At 53.2% G+C, this 17,013-nt stretch overlaps 1 protein-coding gene across 1 annotated transcript in view; it reads left to right on the forward strand.

Moving 5' to 3' along the window:
* The window catches only part of GLB1L2 (galactosidase beta 1 like 2), a 47,046-nt gene extending 31,814 nt beyond the window's left edge, over window positions 1–15,232 (forward strand). Inside the window, exons 8-19 of the mRNA XM_081122803.1 lie at window positions 4,017–4,087; window positions 7,100–7,184; window positions 8,431–8,568; window positions 9,114–9,194; window positions 9,577–9,683; window positions 10,236–10,376; window positions 10,612–10,683; window positions 10,961–11,039; window positions 12,869–12,956; window positions 13,252–13,363; window positions 13,812–13,928; window positions 14,221–15,232. Coding sequence (XP_080978929.1) covers window positions 4,017–4,087; window positions 7,100–7,184; window positions 8,431–8,568; window positions 9,114–9,194; window positions 9,577–9,683; window positions 10,236–10,376; window positions 10,612–10,683; window positions 10,961–11,039; window positions 12,869–12,956; window positions 13,252–13,363; window positions 13,812–13,928; window positions 14,221–14,307 — 1,178 coding nt within the window. The 3' untranslated portion in view covers window positions 14,308–15,232. The remainder of the gene's footprint in view (window positions 1–4,016; window positions 4,088–7,099; window positions 7,185–8,430; window positions 8,569–9,113; window positions 9,195–9,576; window positions 9,684–10,235; window positions 10,377–10,611; window positions 10,684–10,960; window positions 11,040–12,868; window positions 12,957–13,251; window positions 13,364–13,811; window positions 13,929–14,220) is intronic.
* Window positions 15,233–17,013: the final 1,781 nt, after the last annotated feature.

The raw sequence follows: 17,013 nt of genomic DNA on the forward strand, positions 1-17,013 counted from the left end.
GGATTGAATTCTCTCTCTGGTGACATCTGGTGACGACATCCAGGTAGCTTTAACTATAATCTACCTGTTGATAAATCTGAGATGTCGTCTCCATCAGGGACCTTCCCTACACTCCTGCCTCACCTGTGTCCCCTGGACAGGCCCCCTGGGAGGCTCCAGTCTCAGTGGAACCATCAGGGAGCTGAACGAGTCTGTCTCCCTCCTGAACCCGCCCACCTGCTGTCCTCTTCTCAGTCAGTTGCAACTCCGTTTTCCCCAGTGGCACTGGCCCTAAACCTTGTAGTCACGCTGAACTCCTCTCCTTCCATAGGCCGGACACAGCCATTAGCACATCCCTCTTATCTTTAGCTTCAGCTTCAACATTCATCTGGAATCCAAATAAGGTCTACCACCTCAGCTATGACCATGATTTCTCACTTGCATTCTTGCAACGGCATTGGGACTAATCTCCCTTTTCTCACTGTTGACTCCCTCACAACTTTTCTCAACATAGCAGCCTTGAAAATGTCATTCTAATCACCTCACACCCACCTGAACTCCAGGTGCAGCCTGTCTCATGCAGAGTGAAGTGTAAATTCTGAGAATGACCTAGACAGGCCTCCCACATGCCTGTTTCCTGGCCGGCTGTCTCCTGCTTTCCCCTGGCCCACCCTGCCCCATCCCGTCACTCCCTCCTATCTGCCTTCCTGCTCCTCAGACATGTTGGACACCCCCAGCCTCTGCCAGCTGGGCAGGGCACGGTCACTCCATTACCTCCCGGCTTTTCTCCACGGTCACCTCAAGGCAAGGCTTCCTTCACGCCCCCACTTGAGGTTGTAGCTCTCCCTGGAGCTCTGCTCTGCTCTACTTCACCTTCTAGCATTCCAGGTAGTTTCTTTGTTTCATGTACCTGTTCTGTCACTGCAGTGAGCTGCCCTGGGCCTGGGCCCTTTCAGTCTAGTTTGGACACGTTAGTGCACTGACAGGGTGTCCTGCCTGCTGCTGGCCTTTGCTGGGGCTCCTGCGACTGCACCTCCTGCTGCTGCACCCACAGCCTTCACCTTCCCAGTCTGCGTGGCCCTCCACTGTCTTGAGCACCTGGAAAGAGGAATTTGCTTCTCTATAGCCCTAGGACAGCACCTGCTGTGCAGCTGGCGCACAGGGAGTGACTGTTGGATGAATGGGCAGGAGGAGGCTCTGGTCCCCTGGCAGGGTGAGTTCTTCAAGCACCCAGACCCTGCCTCCTGGTGAAGACCAGCTGCCATTCCTGTTGTTTCCACACGGTGGTGCTGTCTCCCCGCAGCTGCTTTCAAGGCCTCTATCTCCCAGTGATGGTGGGGCCTGGGGTGGTCTGAGAGTGAGCTGTGGACAGTGCTGGCTGGGAGGCAAGACCCTTTGAGGCTGCTGCGGATCTCAGCACGGGGTTCTGCGGAGGAAAGCCTTGCGTGGATGCTGGACCTCCCACCCTGCCACCCCCAGGCCTCAGACCAATGGCTGTCTGCTGCTGCTGCCTGGAAGGGTTTTGTTTCCCACCCCCCCAGTTAATTAAAAATGTAATTAAAGTTACACATTGACAAGGTATAGGAGTCAAGTCATAAAAATGCTTGTCAGGAAGTACTGTGTAGCCTCCATCCTCGCACCCCCCCAAAAATGACCATTTCGAGCTGTTTAACTTTTCTTCTGGCATTTTTCCTTCATAATTACAAATGATATACCCACAGAACTGTGTGTATATCGATTTGAAAGGCTACCTACTGACTGCTTGCTCTGGCTGGGGTTCTGGTTCCCTCTGCCGCCTCGGCTGTGTGGCTTTCCTGGCCGGGCAGCCGCCTCCGGCTCCTGTGGCATCGATTGTCAGCACACACGACCCCAGGTGGTGTCCTAGACAGGCCTATCCGCATGTCCAGGCCTGCACAGTGCTGGTGACCGACTCTCAGTGTGCTTGGTTGTCACTTTCAATGTAATTATCCCATTGTTTTTATTTCCTTTTCCATTCTTTTCTTTCTACCCTTGCCCCTTTCTCTTGAATGCTCTACCACACACCTCCCACACTTCTGCCACAGATGTTTTTCAAATGCCTGTATGTATCAGACTCTGTATCAGGTCTACTCGCACTGTCCCTGGCTCGCGTGGAGGCCTGTGCACAGCTCACGGAGCCTGGCCCGGTCCCCTGTGGAACCCTGTCTGGGAACTGCAGGCGTTGCTCGTTACAGTGTAGCAGCCACTGTTGCTGCTGAAGAACCAGCACCTTCTGCTTTCTGATCCTTCCGTATGTTTGTTTTTTCCCTTCCTGTTTCTGGAAAATTTGAGAATTTTTCCTTCTGGCCTTGATAGTCTGGTATTTCACCAGGGTTTTCTTGATGTGAGACTTTGCCCTTTTCACGGCACTTCTGTCGATCATTTGAATTGGGACAGTTACGGCCGTTGGTGGTGGGACATTCAGTTGCATTTATGTATGCTTTCCCCTCTTTTTTCTGATCTTTGGTCATTCTTGTTATTTGTGATTGGATTCTTGTGTCAACTCTGAGTTGCTTGTCTTTTCACTTTTTTATCTTTGCCCCTTTATTCAACTTTCTGGGTGACTTCCCCAGCTTTCAATCCGCCCGCCCTGTTATTTCCTGAATACTGTTTTTCTTGATTATGCTTCTTTTTTCATGGAATACTTTTTAAATGGATACTATCTTTCTTTTCTCTCTGGAGATATTTTACTTTTTTTAGCAGTTACCTGCTCTGCTCCAGTCTTCCATGTGAGGGGATTTACTCAGCTGCCTGGCTCTTGACTGAGCAGTTTGAGGAGGATACTCACCGGCCACATAGGAGCTGAGTACTGGGGGAGGCGGGATGGGGTGCCGCTCTGCGGGGTGACTAGGCTGCGGAGGCCGTTTCAATGGGAAACCCAGACGTCGGTGTTTGGAGATAATGTCCTTGGCTCTACTAAATGTCTCCAGAGGAGAATGTGTTGGTGTGGCACTCAGATACTCGGGGAGCGGGGGAGGAGTGGGCAGGCTCCCCTTGCTCGTTCCCCCTGCACGTCTCTCACCCACAATCCACTGGGCCGGTCCCTCCAAGCCTGGAGACTCAGCTTTCCCGGAGGGATGGCCACGGGGGGGGGGGGGAGGGGGGGCAAGAGGCCTGAGGGGTGCGCAGGGCAGGGCTGGGATGTCTTCCCATGCACAGTGCCTTGGATGTGAGGTGATGGGCCCATCATAACTCCCACTTTCCTAGGCCATTTCTCAACACTCCCTTTTCAGTCTCCCAAGATTTTCTTCAAAGCATCTCTGCTTGAAAGCATTTCTGCTTGAAAGCATTTCTTGAAAGCATTTCCTCTCCAGGTCCTGTTCCTTATGGCCTTCCAGGAGGGTAGGAGTAGATGCTGTGTTCAGTTAGCCAAGCTAATCCTGCTGATGTCTCAGGTGTTTGCCTGGTCACTTTCAGGCAGGCATCCTGTCTTCAGGGAGTTTCCACTTTAGGGGAGGAGTGGCTGGATGTGGCGTCTTCCCCAGGGGTCTCGGGAGGACAGTGACGTTGCAGGACAATGGGTCAATGTCAGATGGGCCTGGAGTGCAGTTCTGCTCTGCTGCTCACCAGTCCTCTGACCTTGAGGCGAGTTATTTAACCTCAGGAGCCCTAGCTCTTGTTTGTTTTTAGTCTCTGGTAATCAGGGGCTCGTGCCCAACAGTGTGAAGGTGGCTAGCTGGCAGGCTGGCTCCATCTCTCATGCTTCTCCAGGACCACTGGACCTCAAGCCACGGCCAGCACATGTGAGGCCTACTGCGTGGCAGACAGCAGTGGTCAGGGAGCCTTAGAGCCAGGTTCTGCAGTGGGGGTGGTCAGGAGGTCTGTGCCGAGTGGTAATTGTCCAGATGAACAGAGTACATCTGATGTCAGAGGAACTAAACTCTAATTGCAGGTGGGAAACAATGTCAAGATTAGTTCATTTATTTTGCTGGTGAGTTAAGAAAGGTCTGGGGTGATTCAGAAAGTCTGTCTGGCTTTAAGACAATACTTAGTTTCTCTTCTCTCCTGTCCATTCGCAGTGCTGGCCACCATCAACTTACAGTCACAGCAGGACGTTCAGTTATTAACCCCCTTTCTCCTGAGTGTCCAGGTGAGTGGCCCTGGGAAAGCTGTCCTCCCTGCTCAGTATGAGTGTAGGGATTCTCGAGAGGAGTTAAATGGAGCCTCTTGCAGGAAGTCTGCTGTTCCTTGGACTGCCTGCCTGCCTGCCTGCCATGGCACCAGGGTGCCCCTGGGGAGAGGGACTCTGGCTCTATCAGGTTTTCAGCTCGTAGCCCCTCTTTCACTCCACAAACCCCAGCCCCCCGTGTCTTACGGCCCCGCCCCGGGCAAGGGGAGCAGCTCTGAGGCGTTGCTGTGTGGGCCGACCCATGAGTGTGGTTCCTCCTGTGGAGAAGGGGGGTTGTTTTGAAGCTCTAGGCTGGGTGTGCTGGCCCAGGCCTCTTGGCTGGAATTCTGTGGATGCAGCTAGGTCCCGACTGCTCAGACTGGGCCCTGGGATGGGGGGAATGCCCCGCATTGTACACACCTGACCTTAACCTGCAATGCCCCTCTGGCTGAGGAAGATCATTGTCACCAGCAAGACAGGAAGCCTGGCCCACTCCAGGTCAGGAGAGAGGAGTTTCTGGATGTATCAGCATCCAGCAGATGGATGGAATTTACAGTTACATCCTGTTCTGATAGATTCCTCTTATCTCCAGTCTGTGTGTCTCTCCTGAGGAGATAGCTGTGGCCCATTCGCAGAACTGAAAGGCCTTGCCTCTCACTCCACATGCCTGAGGGTGAAAGTGACCCCAGCTGCCGGCCACGCGCATGGCCCCAGCCGGAGCGGAGCGGTTGCGTCCCTGTGAACAGCCGCAAGGTGGAGATGCGGGGGCTGCTTGCACCCCAGCTTGTCTCTTAGGGCAGAGGCAGGGACACAACCATATGAAGTCACCACACAGTGTGGAATCATGTAGGATGAGGGACACAGCTGTTCCTGGAGTTTAGGGGCCCAGCAGAATGGGCAGGGGAGTTGCCTTGGGAAAGATGGGACAGCTGAGTTCCGGCCCCAGGCAGTTGTTAGGCAGGTCAGGGGAGAAACATGGATACTGTGGCCCATGTCCAGCCTTTTCTCCTTCCGTCCTTCCCTCCTTCCTTCCCTCCCTCCCCTGCTTTCTTCATGTCCCTCCTGCCTCTCCTCTCCCTCTTCTGGTATTTACTGGTCCTGCTCTGTGACTGGAGTGGGTCTGGGCCATTGCCCTGCGGTCACTAAGACAACAGGGCCTGCCTTCCTGGCGCCATCACCTGCTGGGAAGAGGCATGTTAAATAGCTGCGCAGGAGCTAAGTAGGATTGTAGTAAGTGCTGTCCGGAGCAGCCCAGGGAGCCACGAGCTGCCCATGGGCTATCCATGTGCTGTGAGGTCCCTCTGGGCTTCCATGTCCTCTGGAGAAGCAGGAATGATGATGGTACCCACTCACAGGGCTGTTTGAGGTCACACTGGGTCATGTTTGGAAAGCACTGAGCAGCAGGGCTTCATGCTGATCCCTTCTGTTACCCTTGGAGAAGGCCTCACCTGTGTGCCTCGGCTGGCCCATCCTGTGGGCAGAGAGGTGCTGCTCAGGCCTTCTGTCCGCAGTTCAGTGATTTCCGTTTCCCTGGAGGAAGGGATGGGTGTGTCCTTGTTTAGGTCAAAGCCTCCTTTGAAGGTCCCTCAGGGCAGACCCAGCTCCGCTTCCCTTCAGGGTGCCAGCAGCACTCGCTGGTCTTGCATGCCCATGTTCCCTGATGGAGACCATGGAGGTGAATGCTTCTTAAGTACCCCCTAGGTGTCAGGCACTGTGTACCAGGGGCTCTGTGTGCATGATCTCAGTGGGTTTTCCCAGGACCCCTGTGAGCTGGCAACCATCTTTACCATGTTACAGTTAAGGAGACATATTTATAGGATGGATCCAACATCCGGGAATAGGGGCAGGTTTGGGTGTGCAGCGCAGGCTGAGTGGGTGAATGGCTCCAGCTTGACCTGCCCATTGGGAGCACCCAGCACCCTCGAGTCAGAGCCCCCTCCTGGCACTGGAGATTACGATGTGCGGGACCTGGAATCTGCTTCTCCTCCGTAGTAACTTAAACGTCGTACAACATGTGCCCTTTCGGGAAGTAGACAGCTCTAAAGAAAACCCGGTCACCAGTCTTGCCAGAACAGTTAACTGCACTACTTTGGCCTTTCCCCCGGCATGGTTGGTGCCTTTTGCTCAATGGCCCATAAATCTGCACCACCTGGGGTCGGATTTTGTATTCAGCTGCCTCTAAACATATTGCTGTCACTGACAGAGGAGGAAGTTGGTAAATGAGGAAGGCTCTGAGTGGAACCTGAAATACCAGCATAGCCCCCACCCCGCTCCCCCCCGGTGCTGCTGCAAATGTACAGCCTAGAGCACGGTCCTGGGACAAGGTCTGTATCCCTGGGACAACCCTGTGCTAAAGTCAGCATCTGAAGTAACGCCTCAGACCTACTGAAGATCCCCCCCCCCCCAGCTGTGAAGCAGCCACGGTGGCTGCAGAGCCTGCTCTGCGAAACTGCACCGTAAGGTCCTGCTTTCAGCTCCGATCTTGTAAACTTCTATTGAAACGTAACGGGATCGTGGAGAGGGCCCGCTCTAAGCCTCTGACTCTCCCAGCTAGAAGGGGGCAGCAACAGAGGGCTCTGCATCTGCCCAGTGCACTCAGAAGGGGTTGTCTTGATGCCCACCCCTCCTGGGAGAGGACAGGCAAAGCTTGGCCTGATCCAGAAAGCATGTCGATGTAGGAGAAGATACCTGAGGCAGCTGCTGAATTCTGATGGAGCTTAACTTTTAACAGAGCCCATGTTTTCTCAGCAGAACCGCGTGCAGTGGGGCTACTACCTCACCTGGGGAGCTTGCTCCACTCTCCACCTGCACCGTGGAGGCCACATCTGGAGGCCGAGCCGGTGCAGGTGCCTTTGTCTTCAGCTGTGCTCGCTTTCAGTGGGCTCTGGGGAGGGGATGACTTGGCAGGACAGAGGGGTTGGCATTGCCCTCAAGGAGGGGCTCCCCTCTGTCTGCCTCTCTTGACCAGCTAACTTCTTATTTTATGATGCCCAGGGTGTTCAGCCCAAGATGGTGATGGAGTACTGGACGGGATGGTTTGACTGCTGGGGGGGCCCACACAACATCCTGGATTCTTCTGGTAAGTGCTTGCAGTCCCTACATCCAACATGCATGCTGACCTAAGAAGTAGGAATAAGTTCTGATGACCTGCTAATTGATTGTGGTTATTTGCATGTAATAGCTCTTGATATTCCAGAACCGTTTGTCTTGACATTTGAAGAGAACAGTAGGATTTTTAAATTGCTTTATTGTGTTTTTGTAATTAGATAAGTAGCACATGCCTATTGCAAACATTCAACAAATATAGAAAATGTATAAAGAAGAAATTCAAGTCCTAGAGCCCAGAGAAAACATGGTGATGTCCCTGCAGAAAGTTCTGGCTCTTCCTCCGTTTGCAGCCCTTTGTGCACTTACAGATGTGGCCAAATGCCGTCACATCCGTTCTCTGGGCAGAACGCGTCACCTGCGTGTGCCAGTGAGTGACACAATGGTGAGCTTTCTGTCCTGTTAGATATAAACTCCGTCACTGTTTAAAGAATGCCAAAAGCGCATTCTTTTGCTGTCTGAACCAGTTCCTTGACTCCGCCTCCCACTGGTCTACACTGAGGCTGTTTCCTGTGTCCTGCTACTGCGCAGTTTCAGTGAGCATTCTTGAACACCTGGCATATTTTTCCCAGTGAGAAGTTCCTAGTAATACAGTTGCTACGTGAATGCAATTTTAACATGTATTTACTGAACTGCTTCCCGGGACTGGAGCAGTTCTGAGCTCTCCATTATTGAAGGGGGGGGGGGATACCCGTTTGCAACAGGCTCGTCAACACTGAGCACTGAAATAATGGTTCATATTTCCCAGTCTGACAGGCCATTGTTATTTCACATTTCTTTGACCAATACTGAGGCATATATAAAAATATATTTATATTTATTAACCACTTGTATTTCTCCTTCGATACTGTCTTTTCATGTCATTGGTTCAGTCTTTAACAGAGGTAGGAAGGGAGGTAGTCGGCACTGTATCTCTAATTACGAGTCCCACCTCCTTGCGGCTCAGGGAGTGGGAGTGGCAGTTGGAGGCACAAGGCCGCCCTGGGCAGCAGGGTCCAAGTCGTAGTCCGTGGAGTTTTGGCTGTGATTTTAAAAACACCTGGAGGTCCGAGCTCTGGGGCTGGGATTCTGGTGATTTCTCCTCCTCTGTGACTGGGTTTTAGTAAAAGCTGGAGGACAGAGCTGCAGACTTGAGTTTGAGGAGGGACTAGGAAAGGTGAGAGTGCCCTCGGGACTGTGGATTGTCTCACTCTGCACATTCCCCTGTCTCCCTCCTGTAGAGGTTTTAAATACAGTATCTGCCATCGTCGATGCCGGCTCTTCCATCAACCTCTACATGTTCCACGGGGGCACCAACTTTGGCTTCATGAATGGAGCCATGCATTTTCAGGAATATAAGTCCGACGTTACCAGCTATGGCAAGTATTCTGCAACACTGACCCTCCCGGAGCACTCCAACATTTATGAGGCTGGGCTTTCATGGAGAGCCCTTTGGGGGCCCCTCTGGCACCTTCAATGTATTTGCCTCTGGAGTGTCTGGGCGGGGAAAGTGGAGGTGTCCAGATTGTCACTTTTAAAATTCCAGAGCGGTGGGGGACTGAGGCCAGCTGACAGGCCTGTGAGCCTCTGGGCATGAGCTGGAGGAAGTGAGGAGGTTCCACCTGGACAGTCCTGAGACAAGAGCAGCCTCTTTTCCCTGCTTAGGCCTCGGAGGTGGTGTGACCCCTGCCCTCCAGGAGGCGGGAAAGGCTCCTGGAAATTTAAGGTTATGCTGTGGTCGTGGGCAGAGTTGGTGGCATTTTATAGTATTTGGTGGTGTTAGTCTTCTGACAGCCGTACCAAGTGTTCTGCCTCCCAGATGGCTGGGCGAGGACCATGCTGCTCGACCCAGCTTCTCCCTTTTCTCTGCTGCCACCCACACCAGGACATGAGTGACTGGTGAGGGTGCCCTGGTGTCTTGCAGACTATGACGCAGTGCTGACAGAGGCCGGGGATTACACAGCGAAGTACACGAAGCTCCGAGAGTTCTTTGGCTCCATCTCAGGTACCTGGTGAGCAGCACCTGAGCACCAGCTTGGGCCCTCACTTTTGCTCTAAATCCCCCTCCAGCGTTACTTCCTTACTGCCCCTCTCACCCCAGCGGTGCAATAACGCCTTCAGGCAGGGCAGGCAAGCTTGAGAGGCTGTTCATCGTGGTTTGTGCCTTGCCAGGTTCATCTTTTTATAGGTGTTATGACTCCTGAGGATTTGAGCAAGGCCCCTGTGCTCCCCTGGCATTCCCTCCCAGTGGGGTGTGGGGCTGTGTCCCGGGTGGCACTAGGATAGAGGAGCACATTGGGCCTTGGACGGGAGCCAGTGGCGGGGGTGGGGCTGGAGGAGGCAGTGGCTGTTTGGTCCTTTGGGACGGCCCTGCTGTCATGTTGCAGGTGGTGCTCTTCCTCCCCCACCTGCAATTCTCCCCAAGACTGCGTACGAGTCACTGAGTCCAGCTTTGTACCTGTCGCTGTGGGATGCCCTCCAGTACCTGGAGGAGGTGAGTGCGGCCACCAAGGCCAGGGGCCCCCTCCCAGCAGTCGAGGAGGAAGAGAAAACCGGCTTTTGAAAACTTTGAGGTCCACTCTCCAACTTTGGAACTCAGAGAAAAGAGAACAGGCTCATCCTAGAGTAGGAAGTGGGAAAGAACAGAGAGAACTCGAAGAAAAGCTGGGCAAGGCACTAGGGATTCCGATTCTGCAGCGCAGCGGGAGGGGAGGGCGGGGAGGCAGGAACGCTCCACCTCCTCCTAGAAGAGGGTGCACCTCCTGCGGCTGATGCAGAGGGTGCTGTGATCCAAAGTGATGGATTAAAAAGCTACAGGGCCACTGCGTCACAGAGCTCTGTTCTGTTATTTTCACACCTTCCCCATTCACATACCCCTTCCCTGTGACTCTGGAGAGCCGTGAGAAACCAAAGCAGGAGAAGATGACAGAGGCTCAGAGGTCAGGTTTGTCCACTACCCTGTACTCCCCAGTGGATCAAGATGAGGATGTTGCCTTTTCTCCCCTCTGACCAGCCCTGGGCCTCCTCTTGTCTTTTCTCTATACAGCCAACCAATTCTGAAAAGCCCATCAACATGGAAAACCTGCCAGTGAACAATGGAAATGGCCAGGCCTTTGGGTACACTCTGTATGAGACAACCATTGACTCACCTGGTGTCCTCAGTGGTCTTGTGCGTGACCGGGGTCAGGTAGGAGTGTCTCCTCTTAATTCCTATGACCTTCTAGTGATCAAGCCGCAGAGTGTACCTCCCCGTAGCGCTCACATACCCAGCTGTTACAGTGTGTAGACACAGGCCATCACCATCAGCGTGCAGTCCTTTTCAGTGCACACGCACACAGTGTGACCTCTTCCTTTGCTTAGCAGAGTCCGCTTACTCCCCCTCCTGTCAACCCATGGATGCTTTCTGTCTGTTCATCCGGCAGGTATTTGTGAACACAGTATTTTTTGGCTTCTTGGACTATAAAAGGAAGAAGATTGTTATCCCCTTGATCCAGGTTGGTTTCCTGGGGAGCTGGGTGGTGGGTAGTGCCAGTCACTTCCTGAACAGGTTTGGTGGGAATCGAAGAAGACCTAGAACACAGGAGGCTCCTTAACCAGCACTATACGTGGAGAGGAGGGCAGAGCATTGTTTTCTGATCAGCAGAGGTGCTTTTACACCCATCCCCGGAGCTTAGGGAAGAATTGCAGTTCTACAGGGAAACTCCAGGGTAGAGCTGTGAACTTACGGCTGGGTGGTCAGGCAGCCATCACCGACTACTGTGTTCCTGGCAGGGTTACACCATGCTGAGGATCTTGGTGGAGAATTGCGGGCGAGTCAACTACGGGGATAATATTGATGACCAGCGCAAAGGTGGGTCACAGCACATGCTGAGAGAAGAGCTGCTGACACTCAGCATATGCCTGGCTATCCTTTCTCCATCCAAGCTCATCAGCAGGCCATGAGGCTGATTGCAGTGAGGTGGGACATGGAGGCCCATTGCAGTGAGGTGGGTCATGGAGGCCCATTGAAGGGAGGTGGGACATGGAGGCCCATTGCAGTGAGGTGGGTCATGGAGGCCCATTGAAGGGAGGTGGAAGTGGGTCTGAAAGGCCCACTTGGGTTCTGACCTCTTCTCTGATAGCATTCTCTATATGTGTTGTCTACACGCCCATGGTGAATGCACAGTGAACATTGAGCTGGCTTCTCCAGATCTACCTGGGCTTCAGGGTGCTTTAGCAGGCCACTGTCTACTTAGTAGGTGGGGGTGGTGTGAGGGGCAAGCAAGGCGATACCCAGAAATCCAAAAAAAGGCATAAAGACTCCTACCTTCTTGGGTGTCCACATTGCATTTCTTTTCTTGATATACGTTGGAAAGTCACTGATCTCGTTTGTGGTGGGAGAACACAGGATACACAGTGAACAATCCTCTTGATGGCAGGCCCCTCGAGGAACACTCTGCCAATTCATTTAGTTTTTCCTGGTTTTCTAAGCCTTGTCTGCTTAAATTTGCCTCTTCCTTCTTATCTGTATTAAAATGTTGGTTTTCATGTAAGTTATGAAATAAGAACTCGGACAATACATATCTTGTGGGGAGGGACATTGGTGACCTCCCAACTCTCTCATAGGAGTTTGCCTTTATAATGAGGAAACTTTCATATCCCTTTCTGCCAGGGAAGCCATGTGGTCCAGCACCAGCGGCTTCCTGATCCTGGGGATCAGCCCTCTCCAGAAGGGCCTCAGAGTAGCTTCTGTCACTGTCCAGGCTCACCTCCCCTTTTCCCCAGCATTCTTCCCTGGCTCTCAGCTTCTTCCCAAGGAGATCCCTCTCCAGGCTGGTCTTCACTTCCTTTGCGGGATGGGACTGCCAGCCTGACCCTTTCCCGGTCTTTGTCTCTCAGGCCCCGAACCAGGTGTGCCCTGAACTCTCCCTGTGGAATTCCCATTCTCTGGAGCAGTTCAGTGTTTATAACTCACAGACCTCTGCTCCAGAAATGTATGCCCCCCCCCCCCCGCACACACACACCTGGACCTTCAGTTCTAGAGAGTCTGCAGTCCCTGAAGGCTGTTCTCATTCCCCAGCCAATCTAAATTCCCACTCCAGCAACTCAGCAGCTGCATGGTCAAGAGGACCAGGGGTCAGCACTGGGACCCACAGAGCTGACCCCTTCCCCCAGGCAACACTTAATCGCAGTGCAAGTGTGTGCAGTTTCCCAGACTTAGACACCAGAGTCATAGTGCCATCTGTTCATAATTTAAATACTTAAAACGTGTATCTTTAATCCTAGTTCATGTAGAAGATTTCTGGCTGAGTTTTTAGGCCTGTTTAATCTGGGACTCCACCAAAACTGACCTTGAAGCTAGGCTGGAACTGCTGTGACCTCTCAGTCCTATGCCCGTTAGGCCCTATCTTACTGTACAGGGATTCTCAGACCCTAAAAGGGAGCTTCCCCTCAGAGAGGCCATAGACTGTTCTCACCCTTGCCATTCTCAGCTCTGTCATTGTCTGATGTGTTCTTCCATGCAGATCCTGGGGCCTGGTGCACACTCATTCTACCCCCTTAGGATTTATGGGGAAGCTTTGAGGCCATGGGATGAGCCCCATAGGAAGTATGCACTGTCCAAGGATGTGCCTGGCAGCAGCCAGGTCAGGGGACCCCTGCCTTTAGCCTTGTTCATGTTTCCTTGCTTCCTTCCCACAGGTATAATTGGAAATATCTATCTGAATAATTCTCCCCTGAAAAACTTTAGAATCTACAGCCTGGATATGAGAAAGAGCTTCTTTCAGAGGTGGGTTCCTACCGAGGGCAGTGTGTGCACTCCTGGGTGCAGAGAGAGCAGGCAGGCCCCGAGAGCTGCTCCGTCCTTGCCCCCCTCACTTGTGTGAACAGACCAGGGCCCACAGCGACTTGCCCAAGTGGTGATGGGGTCGGCACTGGAGACTAGGGGTTTTCCATGGCACCCCCATGCTGCCATTCCTAGGCCCTGCTGACAGGTGCCTTTGCAACTAGATGATGGACTGCTAGGCGGTGTCCAGGTCTGAGAAAGTGCCCTCTTCCCTTCCTTGCTTCTATTCTGTCTGTAGGTTCAACTCCAGCGCATGGAACCTTGTTCCTGAAGCACCTACGTTCCCTGCTTTTTTCTTGGGTGCCTTGCCTGTTGACCTCCCCCCTTTGGACACTTTTATGAAACTGGAGGTTCGTAGCCCCTCCCTGCCTAGGTTCTTGTCCATCCTCAAATGCCCTGAGGAGGGGCTGCTCCCCATGAGGCTCTCCTAAGCCTTGCTGGAGCCCTCCATCACCTGTGCCTAGACGGTCCCTGTCTTTGTGTTGCTCTCTGCAAGGGTTCCTGGCACCTCCCTGGCTTGGAGCAAGTGGGCTCAAAGCAGAAGGACCATCTAGTGGTGCTTCTCAGGGTCTAGGTTCCTACGTCCAGTGTGACCTTGGGTACCCTGCCTGGGAAGTTAGAGCTTTTGGGAAAGAGACAGAACACTCCAGTTGGTATCTCATTGCTGTCAAATGCTCATTCACACTGGTCTTTTGGAAGCTGAGAGAAGAACTCTGAGCTTGTGCCCATCTCTGCTTCATGGGGGACTTCACATTTGCTGGCTCTCATGGCGACTCAATTACCCTGCTCTGCTTAAAGGGCTGGGAGAAGGGGGTTGTATTCATCAACGGCCAAAATCTTGGACGCTACTGGAACATTGGACCCCAGAAGACGCTCTACCTCCCAGGTGTCTGGTTGGACCAAGGCATCAACCAGGTGGGAGCACTTGCTGCCCCTTCCCTTCTTCCCAGGACCCCGTCTCATTCCTTCCCTCCCTGGTATCATGATGCTCCCCGGTGGGCAGGAGGGAGGCCCTTGTCACAGTCTGTTATGGCTGGTTAGGGCAGGAAAGGGGCGGAAGCTCTGACCTTCCCTTCCAGGGTCCTCGGTGCTGGTGCGTTGTGGGTCTTTGTCCCTTGTAGCCCAGTTCCCAGCCCCTTCCCTAAGGCTCCCTCTCTGGCTTCAAGATGAACCTGGACTGTGTCATACCCCAGGCTTCTCTCTCCAGGTCATTGTCTTCGAGGAGAAGATGGCAGGGCCGGTGATACAGTTCACCGAGATACCCCGTCTCGGAAGGAACCAGTACCTGAACTGAGCAGCGCCGCCCTCCCGGGCCTTCTGGTGGCAGGAGCAGAAGTGCCCCTCACTGCTGACGGGAGGCCCTTGCACACGCCTATCGGGAGAGCTCCCTTTAGGAGCAGCCTAGGGGCTGGTGAGGGAGAGACCCCTTCTCACCTGAGTGGGTTCTTGACTGGGATCTGTTGATGGCACCTTTCCTCCTCTCCGCTCCCCTGGGAGAGGACAGAGGGACGTCTGTCTGGGCTGTCTAGTCAGATGTCTGTGTGGTGACACATGGGTCTCAGGAGAAGTCCTGACTAGCTGGGCATGGCTGCTGCACACAGGTGTGCTCCTACGAATGTCCTCACCTGGCCTGGCCGATCCCTCGGGGCCCTTTAATGTTTCTGAAACAGTGGCTTTATCGCCGTTTGTAGAGGATAGTGAAGGGAGGCTCTCACCCCAGTTTCTTTGCTGCCCTCCCTGAGCCTTCTCTGGGATTCTGGAGGAAACTCCATGTGAGAGACAGTGAGAGACTATTTTTCATTCCCATCCAAATGCATCCTAGAGGATGGCAAGCCTAGCTTACAAGAAACGGACGTACCCAGCCCCTCCTTTTCCTGAATTAGGGAGCATTTCCCATTTTACTCAGTGAGAAGAGGAGGAGATGTGGGTCCCAGCAGGAACCACAGCCTCTGGGAGGGTCAGGAGGGAGAGGGCAGGAGGCCCAGCTGCAGTGGCATGGAGGGGCCGCCTCTGGAGTGTTGGGTGCCACGGTCCTGCAGGCCCAGTGCAGACCTGGCTGCCAGCACAGCCCCCTCCTTCGGCTCCTGTAACTAGCTTCAGGGAGAGGCAGCTTCCTTTGCAGTTGTCTGTCCAGAACTGAAGCACTTGTTCTGGGACTGGGCCGAGGGTTTGGCTCAAGTTCGCTGTCCTGAGTTGCAATAAAGCAATAGAGTTGAATCAAACCCTCCGGTGGCGTTTCTCTGATAACGCCTGTGCTGCCGTTGGCCGGAGGCAGCAGCAGTGTGAGGTCAGGCACACATTTAGCCCGGCTGGCGATCAGGATCCAGATGCTGACTCCTCACCACACCCCTCCCAGCCTCTGTCTCTGGCTGACTCCTCACCATGTCTCTCCCAGTCGCCATCCCCTGAATGTCAGTGTGGACTGGAAGGGCCCTTGGAGCCACGTCCAATACGGATCCCTTCTGGTGCAGGTGGCAGAGGGCGAGAGTCGGCTGTACAGTGGAGAGTTCCACATGTGAGCTACAGTGGGTGAGTTTTTTTCACAAGCGACACCTGGATTTTACTGCACAAACTATCTTCAATAATAGTCAAGTCAAGTAGCAAACACCTCCCCAGGACAGGGCCCATACCAGGAGCCCATACAGATAGGTGGGGAATCCTGCTGAGGCTCCCTTGGCCTCACAGGCTCGAGTCCTGTGCTGGGGCAGCTGTGATACGCAGCCCCTGGCACGAAAGCTGAGCCAGGTCAAGGGCAGACAGTCACAGGGCTGGCCCCAGGGTCCCGCTGGGAGCAGAGAAATGGGACTTATTAATGTGAAAAGCATGGACAATGGCTGGGCAGTCAGAAGGGACAAAGTCCCAGTTTTGGCCAAACTCACCAGCTGTCCTGAGCTCTTTGGAAGAGAGAGCACGGAGCTAAGTTGTGATTGAGACTGAGACTGAGACTGCTTGGGCACGGCCAGTGCTGGGGAGCAGCATCCCCACCCTCTCCTCACACCAGCGCCTGCTTCTGCAGAGCTGCATGTAAGTTGGCTTCTGCTGGAAAATGTAAAAGGAAACTAGAATTTAAAGGAACCTTTCAGTGAATCCTTTCATGAAGTGAAGAATCCCCACAAATTACTCTCTCAAGCAAATCTGCACAGGGGTACACTGGCCCTCTCTTAGGGTGAGGCCTCCTGCACCAGCTTACTGTTCCTGACCTGCCAATCAGCCCTGCAGCTTCTCCGTCAAAGCCTCTTGTCAGAGATCATCCTCCAGAGCTTGCTCACAGTTTGTCCAGATCTTCCCGAATGGATGGCCTCAGTCTCTTGAAGACTCCTCATAGCCCCAACCTCTAAATGCTGGCGGGCTCCAGCCCCACTCCCTGGGCTCCTCCCTCCGTCCACACTCACTGTGGTGGCTCCATGCACCGGGGCTTGTAGACAGCCTGACACATGCTCCAGTGTTCATCTTCACCTGAGCTCCAGGTGCACTGGCCACCATCCACTCACCTTCTCTCCTGCACCTGAGGTGTGTGACCTCAAACTCCAATTACTCCCATGTCAGCCCCCTTCCCTCTGCCCCATGTTGGGAAATGGCAACTCTATTGTGTGTCTCAGATGGCTTCTAGCTCCTCTTTCATATCCCATATCCAACTCATCAGAAACTTCTCTTGGCTCCCTCTTCCCCTTCACTTTGTTACTGTGGTGTATCATGTTAATTGATTTGTGGATATTGTACCAAGCTTTCATCCCTTGGTCATGGTGTATGATCTTTTTAATGTATTGCTGGATCCAATTTGCTAATATTTTATTGGGGATTTTTGCATCTATGTACATCAGGGATATTGTTCTGTAATTTTCTTTCTTTGTTAGAATTGGGGTAATGCTGGTCTCATAAAATGAGATTGGGAGTCTTCCCTCTTGGATTTTTTTGAATAGTTTGAGAAGGATCGCTGTTAGTTCTTTGAATGTTCGGTACAATTCACCTGTGAAGCCATATAGCCCAGGACTTGTTTGTT

This window comes from Miniopterus schreibersii (assembly GCF_964146895.1).
Source record: "Miniopterus schreibersii genome assembly, chromosome: 20".
Classification (NCBI taxonomy): Eukaryota; Metazoa; Chordata; class Mammalia; order Chiroptera; family Miniopteridae; genus Miniopterus; species Miniopterus schreibersii.